The following is a 17510-nucleotide window of genomic DNA, read 5'->3' as shown; positions in this document are numbered from 1 at the left end:
TGGGGCAAGCGATGGGGTCTGGCCCCACCCCGTAAGGGGGCGGGCTTTTCTGCTGCTTGAGAGACGAAATAGGAAGTTCGTCACGACTGCTTCCTGCTTCCGAGGCTAATGCGCATGCTCACAACGTCGAGTCAGGGAAGGGAAGGGGAGGGGGAGTGAAAGGAGCAAGACTGTTGTGCTTCCGGGGAACAGCTTCTAGGGGGCGCCAGAGACACGCCCTAGAGGGAGGACTTGGGGAAGGATGGTGGGCGGGGCCAGCGGGCTGCGCCGGACGCGGCCCCCAAGCACGGAGCGGCCCGGAGAGAGCGACGGTGCCAGCTGGGCGCTGGGGAAGAAGCCTGCGCCTGACTGGCGGGCGGCCAGCGGGACAGAGAGTGTGGGCTGAGCCTGGCAGTGCCCGCTGGGGGCCTGGGCAACAACGGCCACCGCGCAGCGGGCACCCTGAGTCACTGACAGGGCCGCCCGGGCACGGGGGGGGGGGCGCGCGGTGCCCCCTGGGAGAGCCTGGGGTTACCAGGGCCGCCCGGGCACGGGGGGACTGGCAGTGCCCATCAGGAGGGGGGGCCTGGGGTTACCAGGGCCGCCCGGGCACGGGGGACACGCGGTGCCCGCCGGACACTAAGGACGCCCGGGTCTTTACTTTCCCCGGGGTTATTAACAGCTAGGCCTGGGAATGGTAGCCGGGGGCGATGCCCCGTCAGGGCGGGACCGCAAGGCTGACCCACTTCGGGGCGGCAGGAAGCAATCAGACAGGCCCCTGAAGGCGCTCCCTGGGAGGAAGGGGCAGGCTGACTGCCCCGGGGCCAGCCGGGCTCTCCGCTGCCCTCGGGCCGCCCGGGACTGCTGGCCCTGCCCGCTGCCCGCAGCCCGGTGGCCCCGCCCACTGCCTGAGATTCCTGCTGAGGTCACCCTGGGACTGGGCGGGGGAGGAGAAGCAGCTGCCGAAGCCCAGCCCCCGTGTGGCCCTGCCCTAGAGCCCTAGCAAGAGCTGGCTGCCCGGAGGTGAGTGCCAGGCTCCCCATGCAGGGCACAGAAAACCAGGGTGAGCGTGAGCTGCCGGAGGGGGGTCTCCGACACCTGACCCTGGGGCAGGGACTGGGCGGGCCTGGCCCCAGGAGAGGGCTGGGAGAGGGACGGTGGGCACCACTCTGGGCAGAGACCCCCGCCCCGCCGGTCAGACCCCCCACTCCCAAAGCCTCCTCTCCAAGGCTTTCCTCCCCACAGCCCCCATTCTTGCGCCCTCTCCCGTCCAGTGACAGGCCCCGGCCTGTGCCAAGCCTGGGGGAGCCGAGCATTCCTGGAATTGACCGAAAAATGGAGAAGTCGCTGTGGGCCAGGCTGGAGACCTTGGGGAGGAGCCTGTGAGCCGGGATGCGGGAGAATTTCCTTTAGGTTCTTTCCATGGGTGGGGCTGGCAAGGGGGGCAAGAAGGGAAGCCTCTTCCCCACAGACAGAAGGAGCCCCCTTCCCCGGAAAGGGTGTCCCAAGTGCCCCTCGGGGTCTAGATGGCACAGCCCCGAGCTCTGCTGGAGCTCAGGACGTTGCCATTGGGAGCGGCAAGTGTGGAAGGGAAGGTGTCAGGCGGCCAGACGCGCCCCACCCCATTTTTGCTCAGGTGAAAGCCCCTGCCGTTGGGCGCGTCTCTGCACTTGGACATCCTCCTCCTCCTCAGCAGCTCCAGCTCCGCAGGTCCAAAATGGGACTCATGGCTCTCTCTGTACCCACCTCCCCTGAACTTCCTTATGTCTACACAGGGGACAATCTAAGTGGGAAACCTTGGAGTCATCCTCGATTCTGTCCTCTCCCAGCTCCCCCTCCCACTCCAGGCCAAGTCTTGTTGACCCCACCTCTCCACCTGTTCCCTTCCTTCCACTCATCAGGCTGCTCCACTGGCTTAGATCTTTATCGCCTCTCACCAGGGCTATTGCACCAGCCTCCCAACTGGACCCTCTCCTCCTATTTTCTCCCTGCTCTGAACCATCCTCCGCACAGCCAAACTAATCTTAAAGCACAGGTCTGACTATGTCATTCTCCTATTTAGAAACCTTTCATGCCCCCCTATTATTACCCCTAAAATGAAGCGCAAAATCCTTGGCACCTCATTCGAAGCCCTTCACAGTCTGCTAGCCAGAGGCAGCAAGATCATATGGCAAAAACTCTGCCTTCTGGAGTCGGGAGATTCGGGTACAGACCCTGCCTGTGCTTCTCACTGCCCAGGGTCTTGTCCTTAACCTCCCTAGGTTTTACTCCGTAAATCAAGGGGACTGAACCAGGAGGCCTCTGAGGTCCCTTCCAAGGCTGCATCTGTGAAACTTGGGCTAAAACTTCTTAACCTTCCTGGGCCTCAGTGTTTGCATCTGTACCATGAGAGGGTTAGATTGCTTGAGGCGTGAAGCCCTTGATAATTCTAATATCACAGATTTAGAGCTCTCTCTGAGCTAACTGCTCATTACAGCCTTTCACACAGTATCCGTCCTGGTCAAACTTGCCCATCTGCTTTTCCTTAACCTTGGCTTTCCATCCCCTGCCTCATACCTTTGGACAGACTATCCCCTAGGTTTGCAATGTGGGTCTTTTGCAGGGCTGACCTTTTAGAGTCTTTCCTCCCGAGGCCACACCGAGGGCCCAGGCAGGCTTTTCTGAGGCTGGCAGATCCTCTCTTCCTCTTTCTGGGTACATCACTCCTCTCTCCAGATTTTCCTGAACTTCCTTTTCTGGGAGAATGTTCTAGCCGCCTCCCCACCCCTACTACAACACAGACTCCAGGAGGGCAGATTTTTTTTCAGTTTTCTGTCTTTTATGTTTCCAGCATCTTAAACCAGACTTGTAGTAGGCACTTCCTAAATGCTCATCAAGTGAACAATCCTGTGCAGTAAATAAAATGCATAAGTCCAACTCACTCTACATTCTCTGAATCCCTTCTGCGTGCAACAATCTTTCCTGAGCACACAGACCTTGCCGTCAAGGAGATTCCAGTAGACCAGGAAGATCACTGCATGTACATAGGGCAGGTAGGATTTGAGAGAAGAGGTGATGAGACAAAGGGAAGATCCAAAGTAAAAGTAAAAGTAAAAGATGGAGGCAGCAGGCAGCTAGGAGGTGTAGTGGTTAGAGCATCCTCTAAAGTTAGGAGGACTTGTGTTCAAATTTCGCCTCAGGTACTTTATTGTGTGACCCTGGGCAAGTCACCTAACCCCATTACCTTAAAAAAAAAAAAAAAACTCAAAAAATTCTTTTTAGTTGATGATACCTAACTCATAGTACTATTGTGGGGAGAAAATGATGTAAAGTGCTTTGCAAACTTTTAAATATCAGCCACCACTACCATATTCTCATTATGCCTAGGTATTTTTATTATCTCCTTTTTTTTAATAGATGATAAAACTGAGGTTCAGAGATTGAACTATAACTAGTGAGTGGGAGATTGAAACTCAGGTCTCCTGATTTCAAATCTAGTTCTTGTTTTATCTAAGCTGCCCCGGGGAAATCCTTTTAAAGGGAAGGATACTTCTGTGATAATTAATATTCAGTCATTTCAGTTGTGTGCAACTCTTTATATCCCCACCGGGGTTTTCTTGACAGAATTACTGGAGTGATTTGCCATTTCTTTTTCTGACCTGTTTTCACAGATAAGGAAACTGAGGCAAACAATCACCCAGCTAGTGTCTGAGGCTGTATCTGAACTCAGTTCTTCTTGAGTCCAGTCTCCTAACATGTATTGACCCTTACTATGGGCTAAGTGCTGTGCTTTACAAAGATCATCTCAATGGAGCAATATAACATCCCTGGGAGGAGAATGCAATTATTATCCCCGTTTTATAGATAAGTAAACTGAGGCAAATGAAGGCTAAATGACCTACCTGAGGAAGCACAGATAATGTGTGTTTGAGGCCAAATGTTAAGTCGGCTCTTCCTAATGCCGAGCCCTCTGGAGCCCTAGCCTCTCTGCTATTAGAGACAAGGAGATGGTAGCAAAGGGTGATTGGGGAACCTGTTGGAAAGGTAGGATGGGATAAATCTGTAGTAACTTGGTACCAATCTTGACACAGTAAGGAAAATGAGATAAATAGAGGTGATCACTTCTCAGGGCCACACAGTATGTATCTGAGAGAAATGCTTGTTTTCTATTCTAATAACACAATAATTAGGGCCTAGGAGTTTTTTCTCCTGCAAGGACCAGCCCCTGAAGAGCAGTCAGCCACTTTCTGATGGGCATTGTCCTAGTGCCCTGATCCTCAGGAGCATGTTCTTTGACTCAGCTGGGAGAGTGTAGACAGAGTCTAATCTACATGAATCCTTGCCTTTAGGGAATAAGTCCATGTTTTTGAACCCCTCCGTTGGAGTTTAGGGTGAACCACTCATGAAGAAGGGAACTGACCAGGGCGATCTGGTGAAGATGGATTACTCCATCCAGATTGCTGGGGGTGGCTGAGTCTCATGATCGGAGTCTCATGATTTAGCCACATTCGCAATAGAACTGAAGACTCTTAGCCCACTTTTCTTTAATATATCCATATCCTCATTAATTGTTCATCAATCAGTATTAATTTCTCCTGTCAGGAGCATTCCCTTTCAAAAAAATATTCATCATTCAGTGCCTTGGCCATCAATCTGTGGATTATTAGCTAGCCTAATTAACAAATTGACCATTATCCAGAAATCTTGTCTTAGAAATCTGTTTATTTGTCCCACATCTGAGATAGGATTCAGATTCAGACCTTCCTCGCTCTCTGTTCAGTCTACCACACGGTCTTACAGGGAAGGGGCAGGAGTTTCTAAACCCCTTCTCTATGTCCTAGGGCTTTATCAATGGCTCCCAAGCGCAAGGCAGCGAGTGAAAGCACAGGAAGCTCCAAGAAGAAGGAGAAATCAGAGGTGGAGGATGGCTTCCACTCGGCCAAGGAGGCCCTTAAAGCTGCACCCAAAGAGACACGAAAAGCTCGGGTGGATTCCATGTGTCCACTCAGCAGCAAGCCTAATGTCCAGGTGAGCCCAGTCCTTCGGGTGACTCCCTCCCCTGAAGAGCCAGTGAGTGATGTGCCCTGGGCCTGGGGTAGCAATAACCAAAGGGTGCAGGGGACTGGTGAGGGGGAGCTGCCAGTCTCTTCCTTCTGTGGATCCAGCAGGCCCTGAGACTGAGGATGGGCAGAAGCCTCTGAAGCCCGGGATGGGGAGTTTAGAAAGCAGGGAGAGCTGGATAGCCCAGCCCTGAAGGCGAGGGCACCTGGATTCTCTCCAGGCCTCCAGTCAGGCAGGAGGCCCACAGCAGGAGAGGAAAAGGAGGCCGCCCGAAGGCCCAGCTGTGTTGAGCCCTGGCTGCTCTGCCTCTCTCCCCAGGTATACGGGGACTATGACTGTACCCTGAACCAGACCAACATAGGGAACAACAACAACAAATTCTACATCATCCAGCTGCTGGATGAGAACGGCAGCTACCATAGCTGGAACCACTGGGGTCGTGTGGTAAGTGGCCCGAGAAAGCCCCGGCCCTCAGCGGGGCGGCAGGAGAGGGGGCGGAGGGAACCCAGGGCCTGGACATGGCGCATCACCTGCCTTTGTCTGCACAGGGAGAGAAGGGCCAGTCCAAACTGCAATCTTTCTCCTCCCTGGACGAAGCTAAGCGAGACTTTGAGAAGAAGTTCTGGGACAAAACCAAGAACCGCTGGGCTGATCGGGACAATTTTGTGGCCCAGTCGGGCAAGTATACGCTCATTGAAGTGCAGGCTGGTGATGGCAAAGAGGGCCAGGAAATTGGGGTCAAGGTGAGTCCTTCCCAGGAATCTGCCCTGAAGTACTTGGGGCCCCACCAGGGCCCCAGGGGCCTCTTCTGAGGCCCAGCGGGGGCAAAGCAGGCCGGTGTACAGAGAAGCAGACAGGCTTAGAGTCAAGGGATCGGATGTCCAAGCCCCGAGACGCTTCCAACAGTGGCAGCCAAGCACAACCCCCGGCTTCTCAGTTTCCCCTTCTGTAAAGTGAAAGGGCCTGAGCCAGGGGAGGCGTGAAGGCAGCCTCCCTGGCTGAGGCTTTCGGGGCTAAGCTTTGCAAAGTGCTCCCTGCACACTCCTGTCAAGGCAGCGCGGGCCGAGTGCAGGATGCCAGAGGGTTAGGGTTAGAGGCAGGAAAAGCAGGGTTTGAATCCCAGCCTCAGCTTCCTCAGCTCTCATTTGTAGTGTTATCTCCTGCGATAGCCGACTTCAGAGAGGTCAAGTTCAGACGAGATCCGCCCCCCCCCCCCCACCTGTGTAACGTGCTTTTGCACTCCTAAGGCATCACAGAGCTGTGGCTGTTAGCCTGTGGTCTTCCCAGGAGACCAGAGGCCTGCAGGTGGGGGCTGGCGGCCCTGCACAGCTCCAGGCAGGGAGCCATGGAGAGGGGGAATCTGACTCCTCTGGCTAGACTTCGGACAGTTTTGTTCATTGGTTTGGGAGGGTCCTGTGACTCACTCCAGTGGGAGCTGGGGCCCCAGTAGAGATGGGTGAAACCGGGGTCCTCTGCCCCGTGGAGGAGAATCTCTTCTCTTCCTGCCAAGAGGAAAACTCAGAATAGAAGCTCTTTGAGACCAAGACTTTCATTTTTTATTTTGAATCCCAAGTGCTTAGCACAGGTCTTGGCACGCAGAAGGCCCTTCATAAATGGCTGTTTGATCTACTAAACGGAATTGCCGAATTGGCTGAAGAGACCGGCCCGTGTTACTTTCCCTGTATCTCCTGTCCCCTCTGACCTCTGCAGGCCCTGCCCCCCAATCATGGCCTGGGAGCCACCCACTGCCCCGCCCTTTTTGTCCCCAGGTTTACCTGGCTCCTTGGCATAAACCAGAGAGATAAATAATTCAAACTACTCTCGGGAGGGAAAGGACGCTAAAGCTAGGAGAGGGATGTTATTTTCGGTCTTTCTTTCTCAAAGGGGACCAGTGACATCAGGAGGGCCATGTCTTGACTTGCAAGTGAATTGGATTTAAGTGAGCAGAGCTGTGCAAAATCAGCAGCCTCACTCTCTCCTCCAGAGTCACCTGGGTCCAGCACCCCCAGGGGAAGGCTAAGGGATGCTAAAAGGAAGGGTCAGAGGAAAGTATCCCCTGAGCCACGCTCTAAAGGAAGCTAAGAAAGAGGTGAAAGCTCTTCATTCCAGATGAGCAGCCCCTCCCCCCCAAAAGGATGCAATGTTGGAAATGGAGAAGAGCTACCAGGCCGGTCTGGCTGGCACAGAGAGTGTGTGAAAGGGAATAATGTGTAATCAGAACTCAAGAGCAGACCGGGAGTTTTAAATGACCAGCTGAGGACAAAGACAATGGGGAACCCCTGAAGATTTTTGAGTAGAGAAGTGAGGTGGTCAGATCTGTGTTTCAGGATTATCCATTTGGCAGTTGTATGGACAGACTGGAGAGGAGAGAATCTAGAGTCAGGGAAGCAGTTAGGAAGCTCTGGCAATGAAGACCTGAACTGTGGTAGAGGCTTGTTCAGGAAGAGAAGAAGGGATGATGAAAGAGACGTTAGGGAGGTAAAAGAGAGAGATGATAAGACAAGTCTCCTTTACTTACTTGGACTACCACATCTCCTCCTCACTTACTGCCTGCCACAGGAGAACCTCTGCTCTTCTCTCGGCCTGTTGCCAAGCTTCTGGAGCCACTGCCATGAAGGGTGCTGCTTAATATTTAACAACCAGCTCTCCAAAAAATGCAGGACACTTTGAAATTTCAACTGCATTATTTTTTTCTCCATCACTTTCTTGTAAGAGTCCTCACAATAAGGAAATCTCGTCCTGATTTGTAGTTTGCTCACTTTCAAGGTGTCAGCGCTCACCCTGAAAAATTTAACAATCATGGTCAAGTTGGCTTTAGCACACCCCTGGTTTCTTCTCAAGTCCTCCTGGGACAAAATGAAATAAAGGATTGTAGGCTCCTCCTAAAGAATCCTAGGGATCAGCAGTGTTACTACTGGGATTATATCCCAAAGAGATTATAAAGAAGGGAAAGGGACCTGTATGTGCACGAATGTTTGTGGCAGCCCTTTTTGTAGTGGCTAGAAACTGGAAACTGAATGGATGTCCATCAGTTGGAGAATGGCTGAATAAATTGTGGTATATGAAAATTATGGAATATTACTGTTCTGTAAGAAATGACCAACAGGATGATTTCAGAAAGGCCTGAGAGACTTAACAACTGATGCTAAGTGAAATGGCAGGACCAGGAGATCATTATATACTTCAACAACAATACTATATGATGACCAGTCCTGATAGATCAGGCCATCCTCAGCAACGAGATCAACCAAATCATTTCTAATGGAGCAGTAATGAACTGAACTAGCTATACCCAGAAAAAGAACTCTGGGAGATGACTAAAAACCATTACATTGAATTCCCAATCCCTATATTTATGCACACCTGCATCTTTGATTTCCTTCACAAGCTAATTGTACAATAATTCAGAGTCTGATTCTTTTTGTACAGCAAAATAATGTTTTGGTCATGTATACTTATTGTGTATCTAAGTTATATTTTAATATATTTAACATCTACTGGTCATCCTGCCATTTAGGGAGGGGTAAGAGGTGAAAAATTGGAACAAGAGGTTTGGCAATTGTTAATGCTGTAAAGTTACCCATGTATATATCCTGTAAATTAAAGGCTATTAAAAAAAAAAAAAAAAAGAAGAATCCTAGGGATCACCTAGTGTCCAAGCTTTTCCTTTTACAGGAGAGGAAACACAGCCAGGGAGGAGGAGAGGGCCTTGTCCAAATTCACAAAGCCAACTGTGGCCAAGCTGGGCCTGAAACTCAAGTTCTCTGACCTCATCCTCACTGACTTTGCCTTTAAGCACAAGGAGCGTCAGATCTTTCCCAGAACTACTGAAAACCTACTAGAGATACAGAAAGCCTTGTCGAGTTCAGTATTTACACTCTGGCTGGATCCCAGAGTAAGAATGGAGGTAGAGGAGTTAACGAGTTCATTAGCTGAGTTGTACGTGGCTATTATTCCACTGTTATGGGATCTCAGGGTGGAAAGGGATGTCTGAATATCTATTGAGGAGAGCAGAAATCTGGCATCCCAACTCCATACAGTACATACGTGCACACTCAACCAGCCTCCATGTGGCACAGTGGGAATGGGGTGTCCCTGGGGACAGGGGTAGAATCAAATCCTGGCTTTGATTCTACAGTCTGATCTTCCTCTTGTTACTTAACCTTTCCTGGCCTCAGTTTTCTCATCTGTAAAATGGGAAAGTTGAATGAAATGGCCTCTGAATCCTCACTCAGCCCCAAATCTGGGATTCTCTGGCCCCCAGTGAGAGGGAGTTCCACCTTGCCCCAGACACCCAATCATCATGATATATAAACATCTGCCATGTGTCAGGCTCTGAGCTGGGCAGACACTGGGGCCAAGAGAATGAAACCCCCAGAAGCAAAGCAGCCTCTTCTACTTTGTGGTCACTTAACAGCCAGCCCAAATTTACCTTATTGCTCCTTGTCTTTTGACCTCACAAAACTAATCCCTCCCCCTCATGATGGCCTTCAAACACTTGAAGACCACTGTGATGTTCCCCTGAATCTTTAGCTTCCTTCCACTGTTCCTTGTTTGGCCTTCTGAGGTCAATCAGAGAAAGTCTTCTTCTCTTCCTTGTGACAGCCTTCAAATATCTGAAACCAGCTGTCTCCCAGTTTTTCCTGGGTAAATGTTTCCCTTGCACTGACTTTTGCATGTCCTGATCCTCCGTCCTGTGCTCTTGCCCGGCTCTGTTTTATGGTTGCAACCCCAGGGTACTGGGAGTTGGTCTCTTCAGAGGATCCTTCTTACAGGTTCCATTCTCCCACAGTTCAGAAGGTACTTAGGCCCCGTCCTGGAGGTTATAAAATGAAAATCTATTAGGTCATTTCCGGCCTGGTCCTGCCATTCATCCTGCAGATGCGGAGAACTTACTGGCCTTTCACTTAAAGCGAGTGGCCATTAGTTACTTATTGTGGTAGACTTTGGAAGATACTGATTGAAACCTAATTTTTTTGCCAAACTGTCTTCCAATTTTTTCTGCAGTTTTGTGCCAGTATTTTCTTTTCTTTTTTTTTTTTTTAAATTTTAATAGCTTTTTATTTACAAGTTATATGCATGGGTAATTTTACAGAATTGACAATTGCCAAACCTTTTGTTCCAATTTTTCCCCTCTTTCCCCCCACCCCCTCCCCTAGATGGCAGGATGACCAATACATGTTAAATATATTAGAGTATAAATTAAATATAAAATAAGTATACATGTCCAGACCATTATTTTGCTGTACAAAAAGAATTGGACTCCGAAATAGTGTACATTTAGCCTGTGAAGGAAATCAGAAATGCTGGTGGGCAAAAGTATAAGGATTGGGAATTCAATGTAATTGTTCATAGTCATCTCCCAGAGTTCTTTCACTGGGTGTAGCTGGTTCAGTTCATTACTGCTCCATTGGAACTGATTTGGTTTATCTCATTGCTGAAGATGGCCAGGTCCATCAGAATATATCCTCATATAGTCTTCTTGTTGCCTTGTACAATGATCTCCTGGTCCTGCTCATTTCACTCAGCATCAGTTCGTGTAAGTCTCTCCAGGCCTTTCTGAAATCATCCTGTTGGTCATTTCTTACAGAACAGTAATATTCCATATTATTCATATACCACAATTTACCCAACCATTCTCCAATTGAGGGGCATCCACTCAGGTTCCAGTTTCTGGCCACTACAAAGAGGGCTGCCACAAACATTCTTGTGCAAGTATTTTCTAATGAATAGAATGATCCAGCAGAATAGGCTGCCCCAAGGAGTAGTGGGATCCCTGTCACTGAGGATCTTTTACCACTGTCTAAATAGCAGCTAGGGAGGCTGTAAAATAGACTCACCACAAGGGGCTTTGGGCTTGGAGGCAGAACACCTGGGTTCAAGTGCTGATTCTGCTGTTCATTGACTGTGGGAACCGTTCTTCTCTCTGGATCTTACTTTCCTCTTAGGAAAAATGAGATTGGACTCAATCATGTCAAAGGTTCCTCCTGGCTCCAACAGGCTGGGAATCTTTTTGATCTCTGAGGCCTCTCCCAGTGCTAAGAAGGGTGAAGTGCCAAATGTTCTTTTGGGAAGAATGAGTTCTGGTATGATTAAGGCATACTGCACAGTTCTCCAGGGCTGTGGGATCTTGTCTGATCCATTCTCTTCCCTTCTGCCTCTTCCTCATTCACTCATTCACCAAACATTTCCTGAACTCCTCCTCTGTATGGGACTCTGCTGAGGCGAGCCAAGAAGGAACGGAGATCAACCTCCCCCAATTCACTCTCTGCAGAGGGGATCAATGGATACAGATAATTACACAGGAAGGGAGATTGTGACACTGGTCATAAGAGAAAGCCAGCCACAGTTCTGTGGCCATTCAGAAGTAGGAAAGGCCTTTTTTCTTCTTGCTGAATGGCATCAGGACAGGCTTCCCAAAGGAGGTGATGTTGGAGATGGACCGGGAAGGAGAGGGACAGCAGCCATGGCAGGAGGACATTCGGGGTGAGGAGGAGAAGTGTGAACCCTTGGACAGAAGCAGGAAAACTTAAAGGATGGATGGGAGAATCATCCTCATTGTAGGGGAGCCAGAGCCCACACAGGAGAACTGGGAGGAAAGGTCGAGGAAGCTGTCTGTAGGGAGTCCTGGGAGGCTGCAGAGCCAGGGCGACACATGGCTCAAGTGGAGTGGTCTGAAGGTTAGTCTGGCCCTGCATCGGGGGCTTCCTTGGGAGGAGCTCTAGGCAGTGTGGCTGATAAAACCGGATGAGGAGGCAAGGGCCTGGTACGGCCCATGCTCTCTCTGGGCAAATGTGGGGAGATCTCTATCAGTAATAAAACAACTGCTGGTTTTTATTTCCCCATCTTGTTCCAAGAATAAATGTCAAAAACAAACAAACCTGGATTCAGATTCTGTCTTTTTAATTTACTAGCTGGGTAATCCCAGGCAAGCCATTTCCTTTCTCTGGGCCTTTGTCTGCCTCTGTAAAATGAGGTTAGACTAGGTGATCTCCAAGGTCCCTTCCTGCTTTAACTTCTCTGGGTCTGCAGCACAAAAAATTATAGCCTCATAGGGAGTGAGGAAAGGAAGGATTTTCTGTTTTCTTCAGATCTACTTGGGCAAGGGGGAGGATCCCGGTCTGAAAGGGAGGGAGGGGCTGGGCATGATAGAGAGCTCCCCACTTGGAACCTGGACCCAGGCACATCAGGGACTGAAGAAGCTTTTCCAGAGCCGGTTCTAGGCTCAGCTTCGAGAGACAATGCTGCCCCTGACCAGGACTGCTGGAAGTAAAGGGCTCTGTAATTTTTAAGTGAAGTAGAAAAGGCTCCTTGTACCTTCTTTCTTTAACAAGGAGATTGGGGAAGGCTCTAGAGAAGTTAGTGGGAGCCAAGAATGGAAAGCCTTGGATGCTGGTTGTGCAGCTTGGACCTTATGTCCCAGACGGTAGACCATGGGTACCTCCCCTTCCCCCCACCTCCTCCTTAGAAATGAGGAGAGACCAAGCAGCAGAAGGACTCAGAACACCTTCTAGCTCTGGGGTTATGGGCAGGGTGTTCAGTTTCTTCCTCTTTTAAAAAATAGTAGTCTTAGAACACTCTGTCTCCCATAGCTGTTGTCCAGAAAAGACTTTGTAAACCTTAAGGCAATAGAGAAATGAGGCTGTTGCAGCTATGTGAGTCACCCTTCAGTGATCCTGTGTTGTCCTACAAAGGGAGGCTCTAGCTGCTGCCCCCGGCACTACCCCCCCAGTAGCTGGGTTCTTCTCCTCCCCAGGTGGACAGAGTGGACGGGGTTCAGGCTATTCGGCAGAAGGTCAAGCCCTGTACCCTAGATTCAGCCACCCAGGAACTGGTGTCCCTCATTTTCAGCCATGATATGTTCAATGATGCAATGAAGACCATGAACCTTGGTAAGAACAGGGAAGGAGAAGCTTGGGGAAGGGATAATTAAGGGGGAAAGAGTCTAGAGACAGCTCTACCTCCGGGCCTGTGCTTTATCCTGCTCCTTCTCCTACCCCTCCCTGTTAAATAGATGTTAAGAAGATGCCCTTGGGAACGCTGAGCAAGCAACAGATTGCCAAGGGCTTTGAGGCCTTGGAGGCCCTAGAGGCTGCCCTACAGAAGAGCGCAGATGCAAAAGAGCTGGAGGAACTATCCTCCTGCTTCTACACAATCATCCCCCATAACTTTGGCAGAACCCGGCCCCCGCCCATCAACTCGCAGGAGATCCTTCAGGCCAAGAAGGACATGTTGTTGGTGAGAATCAGATGGATGGCTTAGGGGAAGGACAGACGGAAGCCATGGGACAGATGGACAGGATTGGAGACGGATGGATGGGAATGGAGACAGATGGAAAAAGATGGAAAAAGCATATAAGGGACAGACAGACAAAGGGGAGAGAGGTGGAGGTGGGGGAGGCAAATGGACAGGGATTGAGAGATAAGGGGACAGATGGATGGGAAGACAGGTAGAAATATGGGGGGACGGACAGGTTGTAGGAGACAGACATGAGAAGAAAAGTAGAATAGACACATAAGCAACAACCAGAGATAGACAAATGAGAGATGGAGAGAAATATAGTCAGAAACTGTTCTCAGGCAGAGAGGATGGCAGGAGAGGGTGGCAGAACATGGGCCCTGGCTGGCAAGCTATACTTCCTCCCAGGTCCTGGCTGACATTGAGCTGGCCCAGGCCCTGAAGGCTGGACAGGAGGAGGAGGAACAGAAGATAAAGGTGGAAGAAGTGCCCCACCCACTGGACCGGGATTATGGGCTCCTGAGATGCCAGCTGCAGCTCCTGGAGACAGACACTCATGAGTACAAGGTGTGGGTGCAGCCCAGAGCAGAGGGAGCTGGGAAACCAGCCTCCCCCCCCCCCCCAGGCCAAAAGGAGATACGGGAGGGGGAGTGTCCCCGGACCCTGCAGTTCTCCGTTCTCTCTCCATTCTGCCCAAAATGCTAAGTCTTGGACAGTGCAAGAGGTCTTGGCTGGGGATTAGAAGAGCCGGGTTCTGGCCTTCTCCCGACTCACCCCAGTATGTGCCATCCCTCTGGGCCTCCCGGGTGGGCAAGAGGAGGCTGCCTGTGGGGTTTGTAAAGTCCTTGGATGCGGGAGCCCGGCTTGAGGCGGGGTCTTTCTGCCAGCCCACCCCCCACCCTGCAGACCCTCAGCTCTCCCTCCTCCTTCCCCGCTTCTGGCAGCCTCAGCTTTCTCCGCTTCTCTCCCCAGCTGATTGAAATCTACCTGAAGAAGACAGGATGGCCTCATCTCCGCCTCCTCCATGTCTGGAAAATAAATCGAGAGGGAGAGGTGAGGGGAATCAGGCCCAGTGCGGCCTTCTCTCAGCCCCACCTCCCTGGGAGAGGACAGCTGGAGGAGACCTGGGAAATAGGTTGCCTCATTTCTTTGAAGCTCTGCCAAACACTTCAGCTCCTGGTCCACAGCCCGTTCACACGGGACCTTGGACTGCAGAGCCGGAAGGGACTCTCCAAGGCAGCGTGCTCATGGCCGCCATTTCGCAGATAAGGAAGCAGGCCCAGGGAGGGACAGTGGCCTGCACCTTGGGGGGAGGCGGTGAGGGCCCAGGGCCTTTCAGGCCTCAGACCCCGGGTGCCCACTCTGGCTGAGGCCCCCAGCCTCGGGCTGAGCCCTTGGCCAACCTGTGTTCTAGGGGGAGCGGTTCCGGGCCCACACGGACCTGGAGAACCGGCGCCTGCTGTGGCACGGCACCAATGTGGCTGTGGTGGCCGCCATCCTCAAGAGCGGCCTCCGGATCATGCCCCACTCGGGCGGGCGCGTGGGCCAGGGCATCTACTTCGCTTCTGAGAACAGCAAGTCTGCTTGTTACGGTAAGGGGGCTCTGCCCCGGCCCCCCCAGAGGCCCTGCCAGGAGCCCCCCCCCCTCCAGAACCGGCCTCTTGTTCTCCCCCCCCCCTCACCTCCTGACTGGCTCAGCTGTAGCCAGTTTTTGGCGCCTGTGGGGAGTCGGGGCCCCTTGGCCCCTGAGTGCTGGCTCCTGCCTGCCCTACCAGCCCCCTCTGCCAGCCCGGCCCCCACGGCCATTCCCATCTTCTCCCCCCCACCCCAAGTCGCCCTTTGGGCTGCGCCCAGGACAGGCCCCCTCAGACGAGAGGCTCTGTCCTGCTGCTGCAGCCCCGTCTGTGACTCCCAGGCTTGTTAGCCCGGCACCCGAGGCCCTCTGCCACCTGCTACCCCCTGTTCTACTGTTTCTTCCACCAACTTCTCCTTGACACTTTAAAGCATCCCTATCACTTGCCAACGACTTCTGCCTCGACTCCCATTAGACTCGCACCCTCCTCCTGACAAAGCAGCTCAGACAAGAACCAGAGCTGCCCTTAGGCCCATCGGTCGGATAGAGTATGCCCCGTTCCATCCCCATGGGCCACCACCCTTCTGCCGAGGGGAGCCAATGGCAAATCCTCTCTTGGCATGGCCCGCCCCGCGGCAGGACCCTGGGACCGAGGCCCCGTCCCGGACCCGGAACAGCCACTGTCAGTCCTGGGACAGGCCAGCTTTCAGAGGGCTCTGGGAGCCCTGCGGGGCTCCTCCCCTGCCCTGCTCTGTGAGGCTCAGAGGTCGGGCCCCCCAGCCGGCAAGGTCGGAGCAGGGGCCGGGCGTGGGCCCGCTTGGTGCCAGATGGGCCCGGGGGTCCTTCCCTCCCATGGCACTGCCCAGCCCGGAAGGGCGGGTCTCCTGAGGCGCGAGGCCATTTCTGCACGTGCGTCTTTCCCTCAGTGACCTTGAGAAAGCAGGGCCGGCACCTTTTCTGACCTCTGCTTCCCTGGGAAACCCAGGGCCTTGTGGGTCATTGACGGTCACTGGCTGAATGAGTGAACGGCCAGCCTGGCTCTCAGCCCCCTCCCCCAGCTGTGAGTGTTCTCTGTGGGAGAGGAAGAGGAAAACTGGTGGGGCAAGGGACGGACAGGGCCCCCCGAGCTTCCCGACCCAGCCCTTGCTCCGGGCCCTGTCAGGCCCCACGGGGCCAGGACGCCCCTCCCAGCCTGGCCCTCTCCGTGGGAGCCCCTGCAGGGCCCCACGGGGGTGAGGACAGGCCCCCACAGGGGTGAGGACGGCCTGACTGCTCTGGCACTTCCCCCCATCCCCGCTCGTCCCCCACCCCTCACCCACGTGCCCTGACCCATCCCTGTCCCGCAGTGGGCTGCACCTCTCAGAAAATCAGCCTCATGTTCCTGAGCGAGGTGGCCCTGGGCCTGGAGTACCGCATCACGCAGGACGACTGCAGCCTCCGGCAGCCGCCCCCGGGCTTCCACAGCGTCATCGCCCAGGGCCAAACGGAGCCCGGTGAGTCCCCCGGGCTGGGGCCCAGAGCTAGAGGGGCCTGGAGCCGGCCCAGAATGTCACAGAAATCCTGAGGCTTGGGGAGGACCAGTAACTTCTTTTTTGTTTCTTGGTAAAAGCACTGATACAAATCTCTCTTAGAAAATCTGAACTTCCCGAGGGGGGCTCCCTTGGGGCCGGCCCTCCCCTGGAGATCAGCCCGGGGGGCAGCTGGCAGGCTCAGAGAGGCGCCCACTGAGCCAGCCCTCCGGATTGGCTCCATCGGATTGTATGGCAGGGGCCTCCCCGATGTACACCCTCCCCTCGCCCACTAACAGAAAAACAGGGAGCAGAATCCCTGCTGGGGGGGGCGTGCACTCTCCTCCCCCGCAGACCCCCACCCCAGCGCCCTCCCCAGGAAGGACAGCTCTAGCTTCCTCTCAGGGAGGGGGGAGGGGTCGCTGCAATGATGCTGCATTTGACTGTTTTATTCTTCTTTTCATCTATTTTATCGTAGCTGAAATGACTTCTCATGAGGTCAAAAATGAGGGAGGTGTGATGGAGACAAAGGGAGGGAAGGCGGCGGAGGGGCTGGGGGAGCTTTGCTGAGGGCTTTGTTAAGAGGCCCGGGAGCCGGGCAGGGGCCCCGGGGTGAGGGAAGCCCCATCTCCTCTCCCTGCCCCCTGAGCCTCAGTTTCCCCATTTGGTTGGCCGGTCCTTTGGGCCCTCCCAGCCTGGACGGTCGGCGTTCCCGGGTTCTAGATTCCATCTGTGTCTCTCCAAGCCTCTGGCTGAGGAGAGCTCAGGGCAGCGGGAGGGCAGGCCCGGGGCAGGTACAACCAGGGCTGGGCTGCCCGGCCCACAGGTGGGGATGACTCCCTGGCCTTGCCCCCGCAGACCCCAGCCAGGACGTGGCTCTGGAGCTGGAAGGGCACAAGGTGATGGTGCCCCAGGGCCCGCCTGTGCCCATGCCTGACTTCAGAGGGTCCTCGTTCTTCCAGAGCGAATACCTGATCTACAAGGAGAGCCAGTGCCGGCTGCGCTACCTGCTGCAGCTGCACTTCTGAGCTTCCCAGCCCCAGGGTCCTTCTCCCTGGTCCCAGAGGAGGCTCCTCTGGCCCAGAACCTGTGCATTTCTTGTAACTACGACAGGAAGGAATAAAGTCTTTCCAGCTGATGGCCTCTCGTGGCTCCTGGCTCTCCGTCTGTAG

The 17510-nt window shown here is 53.3% G+C and overlaps 1 protein-coding gene across 3 annotated transcripts; it reads left to right on the top strand.

Annotated features, from left to right (window-relative positions):
* The first annotated feature begins 242 nt into the window (after positions 1 to 242).
* PARP3 (poly(ADP-ribose) polymerase family member 3) lies at positions 243 to 17476 on the top strand. 3 transcript variants are annotated; one of them, XM_031958328.1, is made up of 12 exons: positions 243 to 1002; positions 2810 to 3011; positions 4800 to 4986; positions 5338 to 5463; positions 5568 to 5762; positions 12776 to 12911; positions 13034 to 13257; positions 13666 to 13824; positions 14230 to 14310; positions 14672 to 14849; positions 16177 to 16323; positions 17197 to 17476. In XM_031958328.1, exons 3-12 carry the CDS (start codon positions 4810 to 4812, stop codon positions 17364 to 17366), a joined length of 1593 nt encoding a protein of 530 aa, XP_031814188.1. In that variant the 5' UTR covers positions 243 to 1002; positions 2810 to 3011; positions 4800 to 4809; the 3' UTR covers positions 17367 to 17476. The 3 variants fall into 3 exon arrangements, with proteins under 3 accessions (XP_031814188.1, XP_012399240.1, XP_012399241.1); XM_012543786.3 differs by lacking the exon at positions 2810 to 3011; XM_012543787.3 differs by lacking the exon at positions 2810 to 3011 and having other exon boundaries at positions 243 to 1042.
* Positions 17477 to 17510: the final 34 nt, after the last annotated feature.

The sequence above is a fragment of the Sarcophilus harrisii genome, chromosome 1 (assembly GCF_902635505.1).
Source record: "Sarcophilus harrisii chromosome 1, mSarHar1.11, whole genome shotgun sequence".
Classification (NCBI taxonomy): domain Eukaryota; kingdom Metazoa; phylum Chordata; class Mammalia; order Dasyuromorphia; family Dasyuridae; genus Sarcophilus; species Sarcophilus harrisii.
The sequence above is the reverse complement of the archived record's forward strand: the minus strand, read 5'-3'. Positions and strand labels throughout refer to the sequence as shown.